Here is a 22841-nt window from a genome sequence, read left to right as displayed (position 1 = left end):
GAGAGGAGGGGAAGATCGAGGGATAAGCTGGTGGATCAATTAATAATTCAATATATATATGAGTGTTCCAATTCAGGGTCAAATGTTACAACCGAATGTTTATATGACTTAGCAATGCGAATGTCCTGGCTATATGAAATAAAGTTTAGATCTGGAAAGTAAAATTAGTAACTACTGTGTCCTCAGTCTTATCTAAATAGTAAAAAAAAATGCCATTTCCTTAACTATTCGTCCAGCTTATTCAAGTCATGGTCAACAACTGGTTTGATTGGCAGTGTATTAAGACCGAGCTGCTCGTCCAAACATCATCAGCAAAATGTCTACTAAGAAAACAAGTTAATCAAATATGTCATTAGTTTATATATATATGAAATATTTTAGTCTAAGGTTCTTACTGATTCTTGAAAGAATTCAGCGGGAAAGTGACCAAATACAGATGGTTTATTTTTTTTATTTTCGCTCTTTTTGTCTCCTTTGTAGGTCACTCATAAACTATTTAACAAGTCACATCAAACTGCATATTCTTTCATTTCTTTTTTTATAGAAGAATCTTTATCCAACGTTATCAAATAACTTAGAAAAGTCACACAAAAATCACAAAAAAATCGAAGTAGCTAAATTTTAATTAAACTGCTGAGAGCCTGTGTCGCTCACCTGACTCAACTTGGGTTTTTGAAATCATAAAAAAAAAGATAAAAATCATAACAGATACTTAAATAATGTTTGAGGCCAGATTTGGTTGATATTGGCCCTGTAATTTAATAATTAATCCCGGTGGCCATCTTGAACAGTAAATCAGCAACAAAGAAGCAACTCTTCATCAGCACCTCACAAGGAACATTTATGACATGTTTGGTTTCGTTCTATTGAGTGGTTCTCTAAAAGAAGACATTTGTATGTATTTCCCATAGGGTCCTATGATAAACTAAGTCCCCTCTAGCGGCCATCTTGGATAAAGGATCAGCTACAAAGTAACTACACTTGGTCAGCACCTTGTAAGGAACATTCATGCTATGTTTGGTTTTATTCCATTCAGTGGTTATCTAAAAGAAGACATTTGTATGTATTTCCCATAGGGTCCTATGTTAAACTAAGTCCCCTGCTTGCAGCCATCTTGGATGATGGATCGGCTACAAAGTAACAACACATGTTCAGCATCTCATAAGAAACATTCATGCTATGTTTGGTTTCATTTCATTCAGTGGTTCTCTAAAAGAAGAATTCTGTATGTATTTCCCTTAGGGTCCTATGTTAAGCTTAGTCCCCCACTGGCGGCCATCTTGGATGATGGATCGGCTACAAAGTAACAACACTTGGTCAGCACCTCATAAGGAACATTCATGCTATGTTTGGTTTCATTCCATTCAGTGTTTCTTTAAAAGAAGACAATTGTATGTATTTCCCATAGGGTCCTATGTTTAACTAAGTCCCCCGATGGCGGCCATCTTGGATGATGGATCGGCTACAAAGTAACAACACTTGGTCAGCACCTCACAAGGAACATTCATGCTATGTTTGGTTTCATTCCATTCAGTGGTTCTTTAAAAGAAGACATTTGTATGTATTTCCCATAGGGTCCTTTGTTAAACTAAGCTCCCCGCTGGCGGCCATCTTGGGTGATGGATCGGCTACAAAAAATCGAAGTAGCTAAATTTTAATTAAACTGCTGAGAGCCTGTGTCGCTCACCTGACTCTTGGTCAGCACCTCATAAGGAACAGTCATACCATATTTGGTTCCATTTCATTCAGTGGTTCTCTAGAAGAAGTTCAAAATGTAAAAAGTTAACGACGACGACGGACGACGGACGCCAAGTGATGAGAATAGCTCACTTGGCCCTTCCGGCCAGGTGAGCTAAAAAAGCAGTTACAAAAATGTATAAAACTAGAGGCTCTAAAGAGCCTGTGTCGCTCACCTTGGTCTATGTGCATATTAAACAAAGGACACAGATGGATTCATGACAAAATTGTGTTTTGGTGATGGTGATGTGTTTGTAGATCTTACTTTACTGAAACATTCTTGCTGCTTACAATTATCTCCATCTATAATGAACTTGGCCCAATAGTTACAGTGGAAAATATTTTGTAAAAATTTACAAAAATTTACAAAATTTATGAAAATTGTTATAAAATTGACTATAAAGGGCAATAACTCCTTAAGGGGTCAACTGACCATTTTGGTCATGTTGATTTATTTGTAGGTCTTACTTTGCTGTACATTATTGCTGTTTACAGTTTATCTCTATCTATAATAATATTCAAGATAACCAAAAGCTGCAAAATTTTCTTAAAATTACCAATTCAGGGGCAGCAACCCAACAACGGGTTTCCTGATTGGTCTGAAAATTTCAGGGCAGATAGATTTTGACCTAATAAACAATTTTATCTGGTCAGATTTGCTTCAAATGCTTTGGTTTAAGAGATATGAGCCAAAAACTGCATTTCACCCTATGTACTATTTTTAGCCATGTCGGCCATCTTGGTTCGCGAGCGGGGTCATCAGACACATTTTTAAACTAGATACCCAAATGATAATTGTGGACAAGTTTGGTTAAATTTGTCTTAGTAATTTCAGAGGAGAAGATTTTTGTAAAAGATTACAAAAATTTACGAAAAATTGTTAAAAATTGACTATAAAGGGCAATAACTCTTTAAGGGGTCTACTGACCATTTTGGTCATGTTGACTTATTTGTAGATCTTACTTTGCTGAATTTTATTGCTGTTTACAGTTTATCTCTATCTATAATAATATTCAAGATAATAAACAAAAACGGCAAAATTTCCTTAAAATTACTTGTTCAGGGGCAGCAACCCAACAATGGGTTGCCCGATTCATCTGAAAATTTCAGGGCAGATAGATCTTGACCTTATAAACAATTTTATCCCCATGTCAGATTTGCTCCAATTGCTTTGGTTTCAGAGATATAAGCCAAAATCTACATTTTACCCCTATGTTCTATTTTTAGCCATGGCGGCCATCTTGGTTGGTTGGCCGGGTCAACGGACACATTTTTTAAACTAGATACCCCCAATGATGATATAGGCCAAGTTTGGTTAAGTTTGGCCCAGTAGTTTCAGAGGAGAAGATTTTTGTAAAAGTTAACGACGACGGACGACGACGACGGACAACGACGACGACGGACGACGGACGCCAAGTGATGAGAAAATCTCACTTGGCCCTGTGGGCCAGGTGAGCTTAAAAAGCAGTTATGTACATTTTTATTAGTTGATGCACAGTTTTCCATTTTAGGCGGAATTTTGACGAACTTTCATAAAACGTTTGTTTCTCGTTATTAAATAAAGTTATACTTTCTTATTAAATAAATCTCTCCATTACTTTATACCACCCAGCTTGTAACATATATCGGACATAAATCGGAAAGTAGATGCTGAATCCACCTTTTTTCCAATAACATTTGCAATAATACAATTATAACAAAAAATACATTCTTCACGTTATTTATTAAAAAAATATTGAATTAAAGCATTGGTAGAGTTTTTGAATAGCATTAATAATTTAATTCAATAATATAGAAAATGTATCATAGATATCGTTTCATGTCTGTGGGAGAAATATGGAAGAGAACAGTTTTTCATTTCTAATTTGGAAATAACACAAAATATATGTGCATGTTAGAAGATAACATTTCTCGTCTTCATCACACACGGTATCATCAATCGAATTATCATTTATACAGATTTGTAGTAATGGAATATATACAAGCACCTCTTTTTGATAAATGAGCATTTTCATGTTTTTTCACTAAGTTTTTGGAATTTAAAACATCGTCATGTAATTATTTTATATTCAGATCCATGAAATCCAATACATTTTGTCATATTAAAAGTGTAAAATTAAATAAAACAAAAATTGTTGATGTACAATACAGTGTGATGTGCTATATAGAATTGCCACGTGTTCAACACTAAAATCTTGTGTGCGTATGTCAATTAACAATTCTATAACTTGGGTGGGAGTGATTGAACAAAAATAGATATATGGGAGGCGTAAGCAATCCACATTACGTTTTAACAGGCTAAGCGATAAACTTTGTCCATCAATCACTTACTCATTTAAGATAATAATTTATTTGTGCATAGACACTAATTTGGAATTGATGAAGCAATAAAAATAGCGGTTAACCGATAAAAATAGCGGTTATCCGATAAAAATAGCGATTAACCGATAAAATTAGCGGTTAACCGGTAAAACTAGCGGTTAACCGGCATATTTATAGTGGTTAACCGACATAAATGTAGCGGTTAACCGATAAAAATAGCGTTAACCGATAAAAGTAGCGGTTAATCGATGAAAATACCTTTTGAACCAAATGGTACACCATAGTGTAGCATAGAGTAGGGGATAATGCGTTGATTTTCTAGGCACTTTATTAAAAACACAATTTGTATTCAAATTATCTTTTTTTATATATGGATAAAATGTATAACAAAATTATTTCATATCACAGTATACATGACAACGAAAAGTAATCTAATGTAATCGATTACATTTGAATTTAGGTGTAACTTAAAGTATTCGAATTGAATTAACAAAGTAATTGTAATTTAATCAATTACTTATCAAAGTTATCGAATCCATCTTTGCTAACAGGCCAATGCAAAAAGTCCAACAAACGCACAAAACGCTTCATAGGAAACTGACGACTTAGCCACACAAATCCCCCTCAAAAAGAGGAGTGATCTTAGGTGCTCCGGCAGGGTAAATAGATCCTGATCCACTAGTGGCACCCGTCATGTTACTCATGGTAAGTACAAATTCGGTGATAAGTCTCATTCGGTGATGTCACAATCGAGCAAACTAACAATTTTACAATCAAACTGGCATATAGCGGCACACCCATTCGAATTGACACGCCTAAACTGCCTATCTCGTTTATAAGATTTTTTCTGCAGAATATACTTTGCCATCAGTATAATGGTAATGCCTTGGATCGTATTTTAGTAAAACAAATCGATTCACCCATGGAACTTTTTCAACACGCTGTTGTGCTCGTCCTTATTTAAATGTTTCCATTGTTTACTGTATATACGTTATACCACGACCTATAATAATGTATTTGATCTAAAGGTACCATTCTGATTAAATCGAATTCGTCATGAAGAAGGCAATGAACTATCTTGCCTCTAGAGTATTTTCACACATTTTGAAAAATTGTTGGAGGGAGAAAGTAAGCAAATAATGCATAATTCCCAATAAAACTTGATTCCTCTCTTTTTTGCACCGAGTGAGCAAATTCGGTAATAATACTATGTGCAATAGAGAATCTCTCCCGAAAAACTCAATAGGAATAAAACACCTCAAAAACATATATAACAACTGTACAATGTCAAACATTAAGGCACAAACAATGATACGTATCTATTATTTTCTCACACATATGTCCTTGTATAAAATAATTTGTCACATTTATCTGATGAATTGCGAATCAGATCACCCTGATATTTGGTATCAAGCTTCATGTAAACATTATATAACCTGCAATGCGTTTTCACATCCAGTTTGCATCAACTCCTGTTTTCCTAATACTTATGGCGTGTTAATCATAAGTGAGCATTTTCATATGATTTTGTCATGTCGGGGCATTTTAGAGCTTAATATACAGTATGAGTTTTGCTCATTGTTGAAGTTCGGTACCTATAAATAGTTGCTTACATAAGAGTCTCTGGATGATAGCTGTATCATTGGCAATAAAACCACATCTCCATATTTTCATCTTCACGTTCTTTAATTATGTTTCAAGAGAATCACAAGAATTCGACAATTAACTGACTAAAACTTCAACTTCTGAAACTTAATGTTGTATTAGAAAATGTAAAAGGAGACGTGTTTATCTCTCGTCTTTCATTCTTGTTTACATGAACTGCACAAACACTTTATACAGACTTTCTTTCACATCAAATAGTTAATATGAGATCAATCAAATAAATTGATTTTGACTATATTTCTGAAAGTTTTTTTATTGCTTCTATTACACAATATAGTTTCTATTCTCGTATTCATATCGGTTATGATGTTTATTTGAAGAACCTCTTTTACCTGGTTTCTGATTTTGATGTTTCTTTTGTTTAATCAGCTTTTTCTTATCGTTAGTATTTGATGACCTAACTTTTAAACAAAGTCCTAATATCATCATTATCAACAATATCGCTAATGCTAAACCCCCAGAAACGAAGGTTTCAGTTAGATTAACTGTGCTAATAGCTTCTGTAGTCCAAGACGGATCGGTAAGTTTTGAAATAGAAACAATATTAGAGTAATCTCCCTTATTGCCAACATCATCTATAGCTCTGACAACTATATACTTAGTGAGCGAATCATCGTCTTTTGTAACCAAATGTTGTTCAGTACTTCCCGCTAACTTTGGGATTGGTATGTTGTTAGTTAATTTAGTACACTGTTCAGGTTGTTGTTTAATTTTAGAGAAGCTGTCTGATATTCTAAATTCATATTCAGATGCTGAAATAAAAGAAATTAATAGTTCAGTTAAAATTTTAAGAAAAACTCATCAATAATACCATTGGGAGTATATATATCTTTATTAGTATCGTTGAACAAATCTCATTTAGATCAGTTATTTTTTCCTGTTTTTGAAATTATTTATTTGTTTTATAATTTCTTAACACAAATTTTTGATTCCTTACAAAAAAAACACAAAAAAAAAAGAATAAGTGCCCATAGGACACCATGCCACGCTCTAAGCGATACGGGACGGCCGAACGCACAGCTCAGAAAAGATAATGGCCCATCATACCGTAGTAGGGAGAAGAGTAAAAAACAAACAACAGCAACAAAAAGAAAAACATTATAACAAATGGGTTTCATCGTAGCCTATGCTCATATATTTTATGATCGTATATGCAAAATCTAAAATTATGCTTTGAAATATACAATAAAGTTAATAATAGATAAGTAGTTGTGACCTCACATTTTGCACCATCGCGGTTTTGTTCGTTTCGGTAAGGAGGACACTGAAGTATAAAACTATTTTGCATCTAAAATCTGTCAACTTGTGGTAATTATCAAAATGTAAGCTTTTCTTTTGGAAATAGTGAGAAACTTGAACAGATTCAAGAGAACGATTATAACGAAAACTTTATAAATCAAACAGGTTACGTGAAAAGATTAAGGAATTCACCGTTTCAGAATAAAGAAGACTATGGGTGCCCCAAAATGATAATAACGTTATGTCATTAGTTGAATTTCCATTGTTTAGGACATTTAAACCAATCACAACGTTTTTGTGTACACTTTAGAAAATATTACCCAGAATGCATTAGATTCTGAAACGGCAAATTTGTAAATACGTACCTGTACCAACGTCTAGATCATCGCCAATGGCCTTCCAAAGTAAAATAATTTGTAACTTATCTCCCATTAACTGAACAGACTTTAACTTAAGCGTTGTTATTTTTGCTGGTTTTATATTATCCGTCAACTGAGTAGTACTATAGTTAGTAACACTTATTTCACTGGATAGGATTACTCTCTGGAAATTACCAACTAATTCGGTAGTCAATCCTGTAAACAGAAAACATGCACAAAGGTTAATCAATAGTCGCATGAATACGGATCTAAATGAGGTTGAATTATTAACTTGAGCTTGTTTTGACAAAACTGAACCAAACTGACTGCTAACAGCGAAATATCATTTCAATATTTTGCTTTTATAAATGTTTGAAACAAAACAAAAATCATACTTTAATGTTTTGTTAATGTCGTTTAAGATACTAAGTACAGTCCTTTAATGTCTCATGTAGTTATTATTTCGCTTGATCTAAATGAGGTTGAATTATTAACTTGAACTTGTTTTGACAAAACTGAACCAAACTGACTGCTAACAGCGAAATATCATTTCAATATTTTGCTTTTATAAATGTTTGAAACAAAACAAAAATCATATTTTAATGTTTTGTTAATGTCGTTTAAGATACTAAGTACAGTCCTTTAATGTCTCATGTAGGTATTATTTCGTTTTTGCAACCTTTCAAACTGTTTTGTTGTAAATCAACTGTAGAAATAGGATGTCAACAAATGTCATATTTTTCTTTATACTTAGGATGTATCATTACCTGAATAATATGGGAACGTGTCACTCTTTTCCTTTGACTTTAGTGTTTCTGCTCTATTGTTTATATTTTGGCCTGATATTTTGAGACTGTGGCGCCCATTTCGTTTAAAATTATTAGAAAATATATAAGCTGAATATATTCCATCGTACTCTCGTGAATCGGAGCCTGTAATTAACAAATAAATATACATTAAGTAATAGTAACTAAATTTGGTTTACACATATGAAATTGGTTGATCTTTTACTTATATGAAACTAAATAGATTTATCCCACCATCAAAATTAATTAAGGAATAGTCTAGACATCACTTTGCCCTACCTGTACAAACGAACTCGTTTAAATGCTAACATGACTACTTCAAACTACTTTTGAAACAGACCGCACGAAAAGGCGCACCTGTATCATGCGCAATGGTTTTCTGAATAATGTACTTTTAAAAGACATTTTCCGTCAAAATTCCTGATAGTTAAAATTAAGTTTATAGTAGACAAAATGGTATTCAAATCTGTTGTATAAGGACCATACCATTGATATATCGCCTTATGCTATTCCAAGTGAAACAAGTACACACCTCCTGCCAGTTCCAGCCCAAGAATTGTAAATATGTACAGTTTAAATAGTAGGAGCAAAGACTAATGGTCGGCCCGGAATCTGTATAGTATGTCAAGGTAGAGTGGCATTTTTTCCTGCTGAAATTAGCGAGTTAAAATTCTGACCTAGCGTGCCGGTCGAGTTCAAAGCACGGTTCATATTCATATCACATTACCATGTTCTTGTCTTGATATGCAATAGATATTTTCCACTGGACGTTAAACACCAAATCGTCATCATCATCTCCATCATCAAATATATAATGAAGAACATTCTGTACATTTCATTACACTCCATTTTCAAAAGTAGGAGATTCTGTTTATAAAGGATTGTGATGGACAGATTTCTTTTAAACTCGGGCTGATTTATAATATTAAAAGGAACTGATTAAAGATTTACAATAAAATATATATTTCTCGTTTGTATGTGATTTTAATGTATAATGTAAATTTTGAAATTAAAATGGCAATGCTTTAACATGTAAACTATGCAACAGTTTCAAAACCAATAAACCATGAGGAGGAGGCAGGGCCATATAATGTCCATGGAAATGAACATGCACATGCTAATGCAAGTGCATACCAAATACCATTGACTTACTACAGTGCTTCATCATACACTAACCTAATCACAAACTTAAACATGTAACGTATGCAAAGGTCTTAAAGTCAATAGATCAAGATATGGGGCGGTGCAAAATAATCTTCATGAAAATAAGATGTGTCAATGCTTATATAACTGTATATCAAATAGCATTATCCTATCACTAGTGGTTCCCCGTTAACTGACCTAATCATAAACGAATACATTGTTAAAATCTTTTATCTGTCGAAGCCGTCGCCGTAAACAGCATTTCTCAGTCTCGCCTTCACGACTTCGTCGAGGCGATACATAAAACAGAACGGTCACCTGAATCACACAGCACACATGAATATATATCTATATATAACAGTTTACATGAAAAGAAATTAAGAATGATTTTGTACCAATTCCATTATCGTGAAGCTGTATGGTGCTAGCTTCATATCCCTCTAAGCTCGCTGTTACATCGCATTTCAATACGGGCGCCATCCCTTTCAAAACTGCAACATAAACAACAGTGGTACCATCTGAACCGTACACATGTGTATCATCAGACAACCAAACACTTAATTTGGCTGTTGTTTCTCCTGGAACTCTAACTTTCGACTGTACGTTTAAAACACCAGGAATAATACTATTGGATGTAGTTGTCACAGAAACTTTATAACTTCCACTCTGAAATTGTTAAAATTTGTAATGAAAACAAAAATTTCAGTTTTTCTATTTTTGCTTGTCTCTGTATCTCATTTGTTCATTTGTATATATGTATCGTTTTTTTTCATTTATTTTCGGATTCGTAATCCACTACTTAAGAAATATAATCAATGTAAAACTAAAGTCTCAGATATATATAAAACTATTGAAATATATTACCTGTGCAATATTAGGTATTTTAACGGTAGTTATTCCAAAAGTTGAATTGATTTCTTTGTATATCGTTTGATCTGGACCTGTTACTGATATATCAATATCATCACCTTCACTTGAAGATATCTGCACTATAGTGTCTCTTCCTACTGTTGCATCTATGGTTGTATAATGTTCAAATGACTGCGTTGATGAAATAGAAAAACTCTTACTTTCAATCTGTAAAAAAAATATTCATGACAGAGACGATGATCGTCAACAAGGAACATAACTAAAAGTCAACATAGAACAAAACCATATGTATAATTTTCGCTAAATATTAGCGGTAGCAGATTCAGTAGGTGGCCCCGCGGAGTCTCACCCCATTTCATTTATTGCCGAATATTTGTGTTTTTTTTAAATGATTTTTTTACTGTTGACTAAAAGTATTAAAATGTTTGACTGTATGCTCATCTTTGGATAAGTGATATTAGGAGCCTTTCTAAAGATGCTGCATTATTAATTGGGGAAAAGTGTAGAAAAGTATTCGGAGAAAAAAAAAACTTTTGAAAATAGATTATTTTAAAAAAAAAAGTCTTATATTTGTCAATTTCAGTATAATTTTGCACAACAAGTTCATAAAAGTACCAACACCTATACATGCATGTCTCCAAAACTGTTTATATACTAGATGTGAAAAGTTTTATCATTGCATAATATTAGAACTCGGAATCAGAGTCATATCTTTTATTGATAAGTCGAATCCATGTGAGCTAAATAAATTGTGTCACAAAATTTCACATTTAAAAGCTGACATTTCATATGTTTTTACAAATATTTTGAGTGTTTACTACTCTGACCTGACCTGAATTAGCGTATCGCTGCTGCTATCTGCAACTGCAGCAGCAAACGCGTCTGTGAGAACTGTACTGTCTTCATCTTCAGAATAGTAAAAACTCTGCCCTCCTGATGCACGTGATATACCTCCTAATTGCGTGTCTGACTCATTCCCCAGTGCTAATGTATTAACTATTACTCCAGATGTCGTGATTACTGGCTGGACATCAGCAATGTAAGGCGCACGGCTTTCCTCTCCGTCCGTAACCAGAAAAATCATCGATCCTTCTAATCCGTCACTACTGGAATTTAAGGCCTGTTAAATAAAAAGAATAATCATTTTGATTCCCAAAACAGGACAATTTGGAGATTTGTGTTGCTACTATTTCTATGCTGTTTTAATGAATATTTGTTGTTTTCCCTCCTCATATCTTTAATCAGAGAGGAATATTCCGAAACTATTGTCTTTTAATATCCCTCAATCTGAGTATGCGTTGTATCTGTTTGTTTATAAAATTGTGATGAAATAAATATACAATAGAAAGTTTCTAACTTATCTAGACATCAACGTTTTTGGGGTAATAATATACACATCGAGTGACAAACGACAACACTGGAATTACAGAGTCATGACTTAAGAAAAGCACATAAGAACGTTGCGGGGTTAAACATGTTAATGGGCGCTCAAACCTTCCATAACATGGGATCGTGCCTGGTGTAACAGCACAACATATGAACAAAATGCACGAAGCACAAAAACAACTAACAAAAAGACAAAAGACACAAAGTAACGATCTAAGAGAACTCGTACTTACTGAGAGCTATTCCATCTAAGAGAACTCGTACTTACTGAGAGCTATTCCATCTAAGAAAACTCGTACTTACTGAGAGCTATTCCAAAGCCAATTACAACTAATAAATAAATCATGTTCTCCCTTACTAAAATAACAATCACTACACATTCAACGAATTTAGTTTAAAGACGTCATATACTTTTATTTCAAATATTACTTCCTGAAAAAAAAAATATCAGTTAGGAAAAAGTAAAATAGCAAAAATACCAAACTTCAAGGAAAATTCAAAACGGAAATTCCCTTCTCAAATGGCAAAATCAAAAGCGCAAACACATCAAACGAATGGAAAACAACTGTCATATTCCTGACTTGGTACAGGCATTTCCTTGTGTAGAAAATGATGATTAAACCTGGTTTTATAGCTAGCTAAACCTCTCACTTGTATGACAGTCGCATAGAATTCCATTATATTATCAACAATGTGTTAGCAAAACAAAAAGACCTCATAGGTAAAGTTTTCAAAAATTGGGGTACAGCAGTCAAACATTTTGTAATAATTAATCACTATAAAAACAAATAACTATTTCAACAAAGAAAAAAAATGGCATATAGACAAAGTACATAAGCAAAAATGAAAGACAAGAATACATAAAATGACCTTAGATAGAAATCATCCTCAAACTATATATGTCAAATATAAATAGATCATGTTGTTTTTGTTTGCATATATAGTGTGTTCAACTGAACAAAAATAAAATGTTTAACTTACCGTAATACAAGCCAACAGTCCTGCGCCAATAGATGTAGTACCGCCTGTTGTTGTTGGTAAACTAGCAACGAGTTGTTGACGATCAGACTGGCTTGAAATTGTCAACATTTGATGAACAATCCTTCCTATATTGTTAAAAGTAGCGACACCAACTGAAGTACCGTCTGCTACCATATTTAACAGAAAATTTGATGCTGCCGTATACATTTTAGAATTTCTGTTGTTTTTCTGTGAAAAAAATATTCTAAAGTAAAGTAAGTCGTCACAGAGAGAGAGAGAGAGAGAGAGAGAGATTAATTATAATGATGACACATGGCAATCAAAGTTCAACGTTTAAAACTACTTAACAAAACCACTACATCAATTGACTAATTCATTTTCTAAAGAATGGTTAAATCTAATTTATATGTAGAATGATAAGTTATTCACAAATAGATACAAGCAGACTGTATTTATTTGTTGATAAGTTCAATATAGCTTATGCTATATATAGATGATGTACTTTCAATAAATAATTATTCACATCTTATTCCATCCTGGATTGGTAACGAAGAATAAGCGTAAGGACATAACTGAAACAACACGTTCTGTGTAAAATCTGGACACCAATTATCGGAAACCAATGGTCAGCTGAGTGTAGTAAGTTATATCTTCTATATATTTAAGAGGATAGTAATATTAAGAAAAGTCTTCCATAACACATGTTTTACGTTCATAACTCAGGTATACTTACAATAGAAACTTCTGATTAGATTCGCCTTTTAAAATAACACATAACTTTGGTAAGCCTACGCAGGGTTATGACAAAAGAGAGATGAAAGATACCACAGGGACATTCAAACTCATAAGTCGAAAATAAACTGACAACGCCATCGCTAAAAAAGAAAAAAGACCAACAGACAAACAAAAGTACACAAAACACAACATAGAAAACCAAAGAAAGAGCAACACGAACCCCAACAAAACTTGGAGTGATCTCAGGTGCTCCGGAAGCGTAAGCAGATCCTGCTCTACATTATGACAAATTATTTACACATGTATTCGAGCGCGTTGCGTAAGGAAACCATACGGAGTAATACAATATACAAACTTGCATGCTGCCCGAAATATCCAGAAGCAGACATATTCTTTGGTCAGTCTCTACTTCGATGGTGAAATCTGGAGTTGTATCAAAACTCGGAGAGCCAGGGGTATTACCTGTTTGATGAATAAATTATAATATATTTTTAGTTGTTCTATTACGTGTTAGAAACGAGTGTGACACAATGAAATTGATGTGACACAAATAATAATCTGAATATCATTATTTTCTTATCCCTTGTCAAAACCTAAATTAATCTTTTTTCTTCACCAACTGTACTCATACTATATCTTCTTTCCTACAACCATGTTCTTTCCCTATTGTTAATTTTCCTTATTTGGGCTGTAATGTTCGTTTGTTACCGTCTAACGGTGTTTATATATCCCAACTTGTTCGCTATGCCCGAGTCTGTTGTAACGTTTTGGATTTCAATGAGCGTAATCTATGAACTACTAATAAATCATTAAGTCAGGGATTTCGTTACCACAAATAACTTAAAACCTTTACTAAATTATTCCATAGATACAAATATTTGGTTTGCAAGTTTAGCTGTACCTGTAGAAAGCTTATTTCAAACGGAATAGCACATCCTAAATTTTATGATGATGTTGTTAACCGAGCCCGGAAATTTAGATACGATCCGGGTAAACTTATCAACCCTTTAATAAAACTTATTCTAAAAGGTTACCAAGTCAACACTATAATTAGATCTTTGAATATTGTTTTTATTGGTATAAATATTGATTTTGTTATCATTGAATTAAATCCATACTAATTATTATTGTTATACACATATGCACAATCACAGTACTACAATCTGTCAGTACCTATATTTTGGCATTGCACAAAGTCATGTTTTTCTCTGTCTGTTAATGACGTCTTTACACTGAATCCATTGGGTGTTGGATGTGTACTGATTTGTATTTTAGTCTTAGATACAATTTTTTTATTAGATGTTATTGGCTTTGAACTAGGTGTCAGTAACTGCGAGTACTCTCAGATCTGTACTTTGTGTCTTTTTTTTATTGTGAGGGATGTATAAATACCCTTCCACGTCCGGTCTGTGTTGTTGTTGGATGTTTTTCTGCTTTGTATTGATCAGACGAGTTAAGCATATTCAAATGATTTTTATAGTTTGTTATTATGTTGTACTGTTACACCACTGTCCCAGGTTAGGGAGGGTTGGTGCCTTCAAACATGTTTAACCCCGCCACATTCTGTATGTGCCTGTCCCAAGTCAGGAGCCTGTAGTTCAGTGGTTGTTGGTTTATTTCTGTCATATTTGTTTTTCGTTAATTGTTTTGTTATAAGGCCGTTAGTTTTCTCTATTGAATTTTTCATATTTTTATGTCGGGGCTTTTCTCATTATTAAAGGCTGTACGGTTTCCTATAATTGCTTACAACCACTTTATTTGAACTTTGGTGGATTTGATATTTATATTTACATTTCACTTAAAATGGTGATAGCAAACACGAATCATTGTGAGAAATTAAGAGTGATTGACATGAAGCGTACATCACTAGCTTAAACATGATAAACATTCAGTAAAATGAGTAAAACCTAAGGGTTGACTGGGGTATATTTTCACCTGGATTTCTCCCGCATTAAAACCTATGCTAAAGAGTGGCGACTGTTTAGTTGCGTAATATGTATAGATACGTAGCCACGTCCGGTTGGAATGGGGGCGTAAAATCTTATGTCGTGTGTCTGGAGAATACCACACACTAAGCTCAATGAAAAAACCAAAGCAACAACTTTTTTATGGGTCCGTAGGTGGCCTGTAAAAATTGGCAAAATTTCGGCCTCAATCTAACATACCCTTTTTCCAAGTGACCATCCAAATTACCAGCCCTTCATCCCGGCCGACCCATATTATCGGATCTGTCTATAAGACTAATTGTTAATTTTATGTCTCATACTCAACATCTAGATTTATATTTTGCAGATTTAAAATATAGAAATTCAGAAATTAATCATTATGTTAAAAGTTTTGGCATATAACCCCACCCCAAGGATGGAATAAACAATTGATAATAATTTTCAAAATCTGCTTTTCAATTTTGAAAAAAAACATGTTATTGCAACAATAGATATAGATATATTTCAATCACTATGTTGTTCATTAAATGGTTTATATATATATGTGTATTTAGATTTGATATTGTGTTTATTATATGTTATGTCGAAGAATTTTAAAGCTATAAGAGCAAATGCATATGAAATTAATTTAGGCAAATTGATTTGTAAACTTTTTCTATTATTTAGTTCCAATGTTGGTAGGTTGTGATCTGTCACAATTTCTCAATTCCTTTAGTGTCCAAAGTTCTTCCCTTTCCTTGTTTAGTTGTCCGAGCCTTTGATAGGGTTTTTATCATCAAACCTTTGAAATCATAATGATGTACAATGTTGTCTCACGCTTAGTTGTAGATGTTATATATATATAATTTAATTTTGGATATAACATGTCTTCTGATTGGCTGAAAGTTTTTTGTCTATCAGCTCATAGACATAATTTTTAAATTGTCATGTGACCGTGACGTCATCAACGTTTTTTCATTATTTACTCCTTGAAAATGGAATTGAGAGTTAAATTATAAGAAATGACTGTAATATTTTTTCTGTCTGTTTATTCACTGTGCACCACCTTTTGTATGTTATTTCTTCATAGACAGAAAAAAATATTACAGTATATAATTCCTTAATTGTTCATCCTTTGATATGATCATTATATCCTTTCAGGTTTTTTCCCCCAATTTTATTCAATGTTGTCCATAGCTAACCTTTGAAATCATCATGTTTACGCATGACTTCCCATGCACTCCTCGAGTTGCATTTGATATTCTGGTTATTCGCTGCTTGACTGTTATGACGCAGTTTACTGTCAGTATTTGATTCGTCAGTATCACAAAATTCTTCCATCTGAAATCATTTATCAGCAAAAAAAAAGTTGGAATTGTATGATGTTAAGCCCTTTACAAAAATTCTGTAAAATGGATTCAAAAATAACTCTGTAAAAAAGTCATCATAGATACCAGGTTTAAAATTTTGAAAGCCAGAGAGACGTTTCGTCTACAAAAGACTCATCAGTGACGCTCGAATGAAAAAAAAACTTAACAGGCAAAACAAAGAGAGCATTAAGACCCAAAATTCAAAAAGGTTTTGTCAAAGACTGCTAAGGTAATCTATACCTGGGGTAGAAGACTTCTTACCAGGTAATCATATTGGTCTAAAAATATGTTTTCTAAAGTATTATCAATAACTGCACTGCCTTCTGAAATAAGATACATATCAAGGACTAAAGCGACGGATCTTTTTATTGTGGAAAGGAATTTGATTTCAACAACAAGATGACATATCAGCAGAAGTAAAAAGAGGTAGTGTCACTTTCCTCTGCCTTTTTTACTCTCAATGTCAATAGTTGTCAAATCCTACTCGAAATTCAATATTGAAATTGTTATACTATATACCTAATACGTTCAATAATTAATGTTTATTCCATGATATCACGCAATACGTTATCAGAGCTACATCTTTTACTTGCTGATGAAGGCATGTTGATACAAACTGCAAAACTTGCAGCGAGGGACCAAATTTTGAAAATATATAACCAAAATGAAAATATTTGTATCCGAAAGACAATAAATAGCAATATACATTTCTGGATGAATACTAATAGATCTCTAAATACTAAATGCTAAAACAATGTCAAAAATGAAGATTTGAGCTATCTTCAGGCGTTTATAATTATAAATTAACCATAATATTTTTCAAACCTCGAAGTAAACAACAGGAGCTGTGATACTATGAAACTAGAGTAAAGATTAAAAAACTTTACGAAAATAGTCCTGCTGTGTAATAAATTCAGAGGAAAATGGTCCTTCCGTTTATTATTAAAACATATTACAATTCTTCAAAGGGTCGCTTTGAGATTAATTTCACGTAGTTCTGATACTGAATAACTATGATATCATTATATTTGACAAATTTCGACGGATGTAACACTGGCAGGGTCTTTTCCACTGTATATTTAAAAAAAATGTATACATATATATATTAATACCTTTAGAACATTTTGTTGACCCATTAATGAGGCTGTCGCGGGGGAATCTTTGTCAGCTATAAAAACACAATCTTTCTCTGGAATACCATCTTCTGTAACTGTGCATGGAGCACCGGTAAACATATTTATGTTTCTTCCAGTTACTTCTTCCGTGCATCTAACAATGAAAATGTCTTTAGTAGAATACTAACAACATAAGCAGCATTTTAAGCATGATACTATATCATTAACTCTTATTTATGGCACTAAATTGTAATTTGGAAAAGGTTTTGACAAATTCTGACCTTTGAGTTGAACAAGATTTAAACCTTCTTCAATGCTAATCATTTAATGATATTTGGACTATGTTTGACGAAGGTTACGTGCAATACTTGGCCCTCCAGATTAAATAGCTAAAATCGAAGACAAAGCACTGAATAATATTGATAGGCTGTCCTATACGACAGAATTTCTCCTTTTCAACGTGTTTTACGTATGTCTCAGTTGGAATAAAGTGTTATATAATAACTGGCAGATAAAGTGTTACGCATGTGTCACTCATTTTATATAAAATTTTCAAATTTCAATTTTGGATATTATTGATTTTCTTGCATTATTTGCTTTTTTTAACCCACAAAGTTGAATTAAGACGATGAAAAAAGTGTTGCAGTTGTACCTGGTAGGTTTCCATGTTCCGTCATCTAAGTAAAAAGCTGATGGGGATTCTAAGCCGGCCTCTTCAAAAGATGCATACTCATCATATAGTCCCCATCTAAGATGACCCCATTCATGGACAAAGACATCACCTATATAGAAATAAGAAGATGTGGTATGATTTCCAATGAGACAACTAACTATCCACCAGATTTCAAATAAAGTTGATGTTAGCAACAACAGGCAACCGTAAGGCCTTCAACAATGTCAAATACCCATACCGTATAGTCTGCTATAAGAAGCCCGGACATAAAAGATGTGAAACAATTCAAATCAGAAAACCAACAGCCTAATTTATAACAAAACAATTTACGAAAATAAATATGACTGACATGAACCAACGACAACCACTGAACTACAGTCTCCTGACTTGGAACAGGCACATACAGAATGTGGCGGGGTTAATCATGTTTGTGAGCGCTCAACCTTACCCCTAACCTGGGAAAGTGGTGCAACGGCACAACATAAGAACAAACTGTAAAAATCAGTAGCTTTTTGAGATACTCATGGGTCAGCATAAGTAGGAAAACGGTAAGTTGATATATAAATAAGAATACGAGATATTATTACAAGTATGATAAATATCCACCAGAGACCAAAGGACGAGTATGTAAACAAATAAAGGGCACTGTACAAACTTTAAACAATAAGCAAAATCCATTTCGTAGTAAGCAATAAAATGTCCCGTGTGAAACAATTCCAAAGAAAAAACAACAGCTTGGTGTAAACTAAAACAATAAACGAAAAACACAGACAGCAACCAACGACAACAAAACTTCCTACAGAATCCGTTTTTTCCATTGCCTACTTTCATATGCATCAACACAATATTAAGTACTTCTAATTCTCTTACCAATTTCTCCAAAGCCAGCAAGTTCTCCCGCGAATAAAAGGTATGTCGTAAGATGCATATATTGTCCTGGTTTGCCACATTCTGTTTGTCCAAAGACATATGGCACTTTTCCAACAACTGGGTTTTCTTCGTCAATTCTTACGTGCGCCATGCTAAATTTTAGACCCGATATCTTTTTGTAACTGCTTTGAATGGACCATGTTTTTGGTAACACAATAGCGACATCTTTGTAATACAATTGGTATTTTGAAGCTTTGTATAGTACTCTTGATGCTGCTGTTATCCAGTCCTGCGGTAAAATATAATAACAGTATCTTATATTTGAAATCTCATTTTAACTCAATAAAGACATTTGGAATAAAGATGTTGTCTAAAGTTTTAGTCTAATGCTTCATTTCATAAAACCAAATTGACTAGTAACAATCTCCTTTATACAAATGAAACGGAGGTATTCAAACAAATACCTGACAAAAAAAAAGGAAAGGGTAAACTGTATACTTTGTTATAGACAAAACTATCTTGCTTTTAGGGCGGTGATCGTAAAGCAGGAACATTTATGCGGTGATCGTAAAGCTGGAAAAATTATTAATATTGAACTTTTCCATATCATTCTGATAAAGTACTGTTTAAACTAAGTTCAGCACTGGTGAACTTCTAGGACGAAATGTTCAATTGAAAATGAATGACTTAACTTAATTTTCAAAATATCGGTTGGAAGACAAATTACAAATTAATATCATAAAAACAGAACCGTGTAAAGGATTGTCCTTATAAAACGAGCATGATCGATCCTCGCAATGCTTGGAAGAAAACAGTTGTGCTAAAACAATTCTTGAACCCAGTCTCTCTCTAAATATCTAACAGTCGTATACCAATATGCTTTAAACAGATTTCCATATGTCTTTTATAGGCACAGTTCGCTTTCGTAGGTAATTGTTTTTAAAATATTATTCTTTAATACTACTGTTAAAATTGGAACATTCATTAATATCATCCCTATTTGGCAACACAACCGTCTGAGTTATTTTTAAAAGTTTGTCTCCCACACTATTTAGTGTATATATGTGGTATGTCTATTGCTGAAGACTTTATGTTGCATCTATATGTCATATTGTTATTTTTGTCGTTGAGTTGCTGTCCCATGGACTTGTACCCCACACCTCTTGTATTCATATTTACAAAACGTTTTGTTTTTGGTCCTACATGATGATATATTTTGGTGCGCTTACTAGACATTTGAATGTGCATATCTCTGAATTAATTTTCATGTTTTTTTTTCAGTTTGTCAGTACAAACAGTAACTGACGAAACTCTGAACGGACATGCCCATGTGAAATATTGCATGGTCAGATCATGTCTTTTTTCAATTATATATTGAAAGCATATGAGCAAGATACGATATAGATAATGGTAGACACATATTTAGTTAACAGCTTGCTCTAGCACATGCACATATTTGATCAAACTCCTTTCTTCAAGACTAAGAAAATCGTTTTGGACCTAAAACGCTTCAAAAATTTAAAATTAAATATTAAATAAAGTAAATTACAGACATTAATCTTTAAATTATATTTTTATGTTCTTTCTTGATGATATAACTTAATACCAGTGACTAATAATTACATTTGCAAAAAGCAAAAACTTACCTTTAATTTTTGAATAAGTGCCACATTTTCTGAAATGCTATTGCTTATTGCAACAGTAAGTCCACTATATCCGTTCTGGCTTACAGTGATCGGCAATTGTGTTGCAACAGTTGTATCTGACGAAAGTAAAACTGAAGTCAAAATTAGAATTCCTTGAATGAGAATTCTCATTTTGAAAAGTATCAGTTTGGGTCAACAAACAATTTTAACAATCGTTTTGCCACTACCAAGAAGAGGGAAGCTTGGGCATTTAATTAGTTTAAACTGTCTTTTTAGTATAATTGTTAAGATATTTAAATTCTCAAGTAAATAACTGTGATATAATAATACCCTTATGTAAAGACCTTAAGTATCAGTACAATGTGTATGAGAAAGCTCCTTAAGAAAATTAAAATTTCAAAAGCAAACAGGTTAAAAGGTCGTCTGTTTATACATTTAAGTATTAAGTTTTGTATCAGTGCGTGATCCAGACCACTGTTTTGAAAGCAACATAAAACTAAAAGTGCAATTCATTCAATCTGGACACCTACATAAAAATAACAATTGTTGGCATTTTGTATATTTAATTTAAATACAAGTTACAATGTCGTGGCTGAGTTTTTATCGTGTCATTATCGTGTATCTCAAATTTCAAGAGAAGAAATAAAAAAAATATGTGAGAGTTTTTAGTGTAATTTCAATAACTGGACACACTTTTATCACTGAAGTTTTAAAAAAGAAACTTTAAAAATATCAACTTCGTATGTAGACCTTTATGGTATAAAGTTAAAGAGTACATTTATGTAGAATTAATGGGCAATTACTCTTCAATACCGAATAAGAATAATGACAGTAAAAATTTAATGATTTTTGTCAAATATTATTAGATGTTTTGTATGAATGTAAACAACTATATACCTGTTTAATTTATCAGGAGTTCAGTTATATTTCTTCACGTGTAAGAAAATAAAGAATCGTGGAACATTACACGTAGAGAATATTTTGATAGCACTGACAACGTACTTTACAACTGAAAGCTTCGAGATTCGTGGTGCATTTGTCCTGCATTTGTTATTGGGTTGTTATATAATAAATTCACTAAAGATTTTCAAACCTAGGCATAGATGGCCTTAGTAGTAATTGACACAATTTTAGGAGTCATTGGTTTTTAATGCTCTTAACTTTCGTATTGGATTTAGTCGTCCAATTGTTTCGATACGAATGCCACTGATGAGGCTTATGCAAAAGAAACGCATGTCTGGTGTACCAATTAATAAGCCTGGTATCATTTATCAGTTTTTTGTTCAAAGTCTAGACATGTTTAATTTTTCAGTGCAAACAAGTAAAACGCTAAAAAGTACATATGCATATGCAGGAGGGAAAATATTACACTAGAATGATAGAGTACCACCAGCCAATATGGAAACGAAACCTTTTTTTTTCAATTGTTTTTGTCCTTTTTTGTGAGGTGATGATTTTATACGCGTGATAAAACATACTGTGGAACGTGGATACACTGTAAAAAATTAAGACGATATTTAATATAGCATCAGGGTTGGGGTTCGAACCCCCCCCCCTTTTTTTTTGACGATCAATGCTTTTGAATGGGGACATATGGTTGGAACTCCCCATTTATCCTGGGTTGGACCCCCCCCCCCCCCTTTTTAAAATGGCTGGATCCGCCCCTGCATGTCATGATGTATAAGATCTCACATCATCTATAATTCCATCAGACACCATTCTAATATCTGCAGATCAAAGAACCAGAAAATTCCCTCACCTCACCTTAAGACGCATTTATACATCTATAAAGATACAAACAGACATTCATTTTTCTGTTTACAATACCGCAATGGAATACATTACCCATTTCAATAATTCAGACTCCCTCAGTAGATAACTTTAGAGAACAGCTCACGTCTGCTGTTCTCTTAACTATCATATAAATATGAAACCTTCTGTACATAATGTCAACCACTTAATATGCCCGTCTGCACTATTAAACAATGTGTACATTATA

At 33.2% G+C, this 22841-nt stretch overlaps 1 protein-coding gene across 2 annotated transcripts; it reads right to left on the bottom strand.

Annotated features, from left to right (window-relative positions):
* Positions 1-5802: 5802 nt before the first annotated feature.
* Positions 5803-22809, bottom strand: LOC127709024 (calcium-activated chloride channel regulator 1-like). 2 transcript variants are annotated; one of them, XM_052214431.1, is made up of 14 exons: positions 22688-22809; positions 20843-20958; positions 19197-19485; positions 18306-18435; positions 17651-17807; positions 16371-16509; positions 13599-13705; positions 12509-12736; positions 10974-11261; positions 10136-10348; positions 9667-9937; positions 8090-8254; positions 7329-7538; positions 5803-6476 (listed from the first exon to the last, which is right to left on the bottom strand). In XM_052214431.1, exons 1-14 carry the CDS (start codon positions 22689-22691, stop codon positions 5989-5991), a joined length of 2805 nt encoding a protein of 934 aa, XP_052070391.1. In that variant the 5' UTR covers positions 22692-22809; the 3' UTR covers positions 5803-5988. The 2 variants fall into 2 exon arrangements, with proteins under 2 accessions (XP_052070391.1, XP_052070311.1); XM_052214351.1 differs by lacking the exon at positions 22688-22809 and having other exon boundaries at positions 20843-21153.
* Between the last annotated feature and the right edge of the window lie 32 nt (positions 22810-22841).

The sequence above is a fragment of the Mytilus californianus genome, unplaced genomic scaffold (genome assembly GCF_021869535.1).
Source record: "Mytilus californianus isolate M0D057914Y unplaced genomic scaffold, xbMytCali1.0.p SCAF_1, whole genome shotgun sequence".
NCBI lineage: Eukaryota > Metazoa > Mollusca > Bivalvia > Mytilida > Mytilidae > Mytilus > Mytilus californianus.
This window is presented reverse-complemented; position numbering and strand designations above follow the sequence as displayed.

Excerpts from the sequence above, each read along its gene's own strand:
- LOC127709024 (XM_052214351.1), bottom strand. The coding sequence starts at position 21,013 with ATGAGAATTCTCATTCAAGGAATTCTAATTTTGACTTCAGTTTTACTT. Across the intron at positions 11,262-12,508 it reads GACTGTTGGCTTGTATTACG|GCCTTAAATTCCAGTAGTGA; the intron begins GTAAGTTAAACA and ends TTTATTTAACAG. Across the intron at positions 8,255-9,666 it reads GCTTCACGATAATGGAATTG|GCTCCGATTCACGAGAGTAC; the intron begins GTACAAAATCAT and ends TGTTAATTACAG.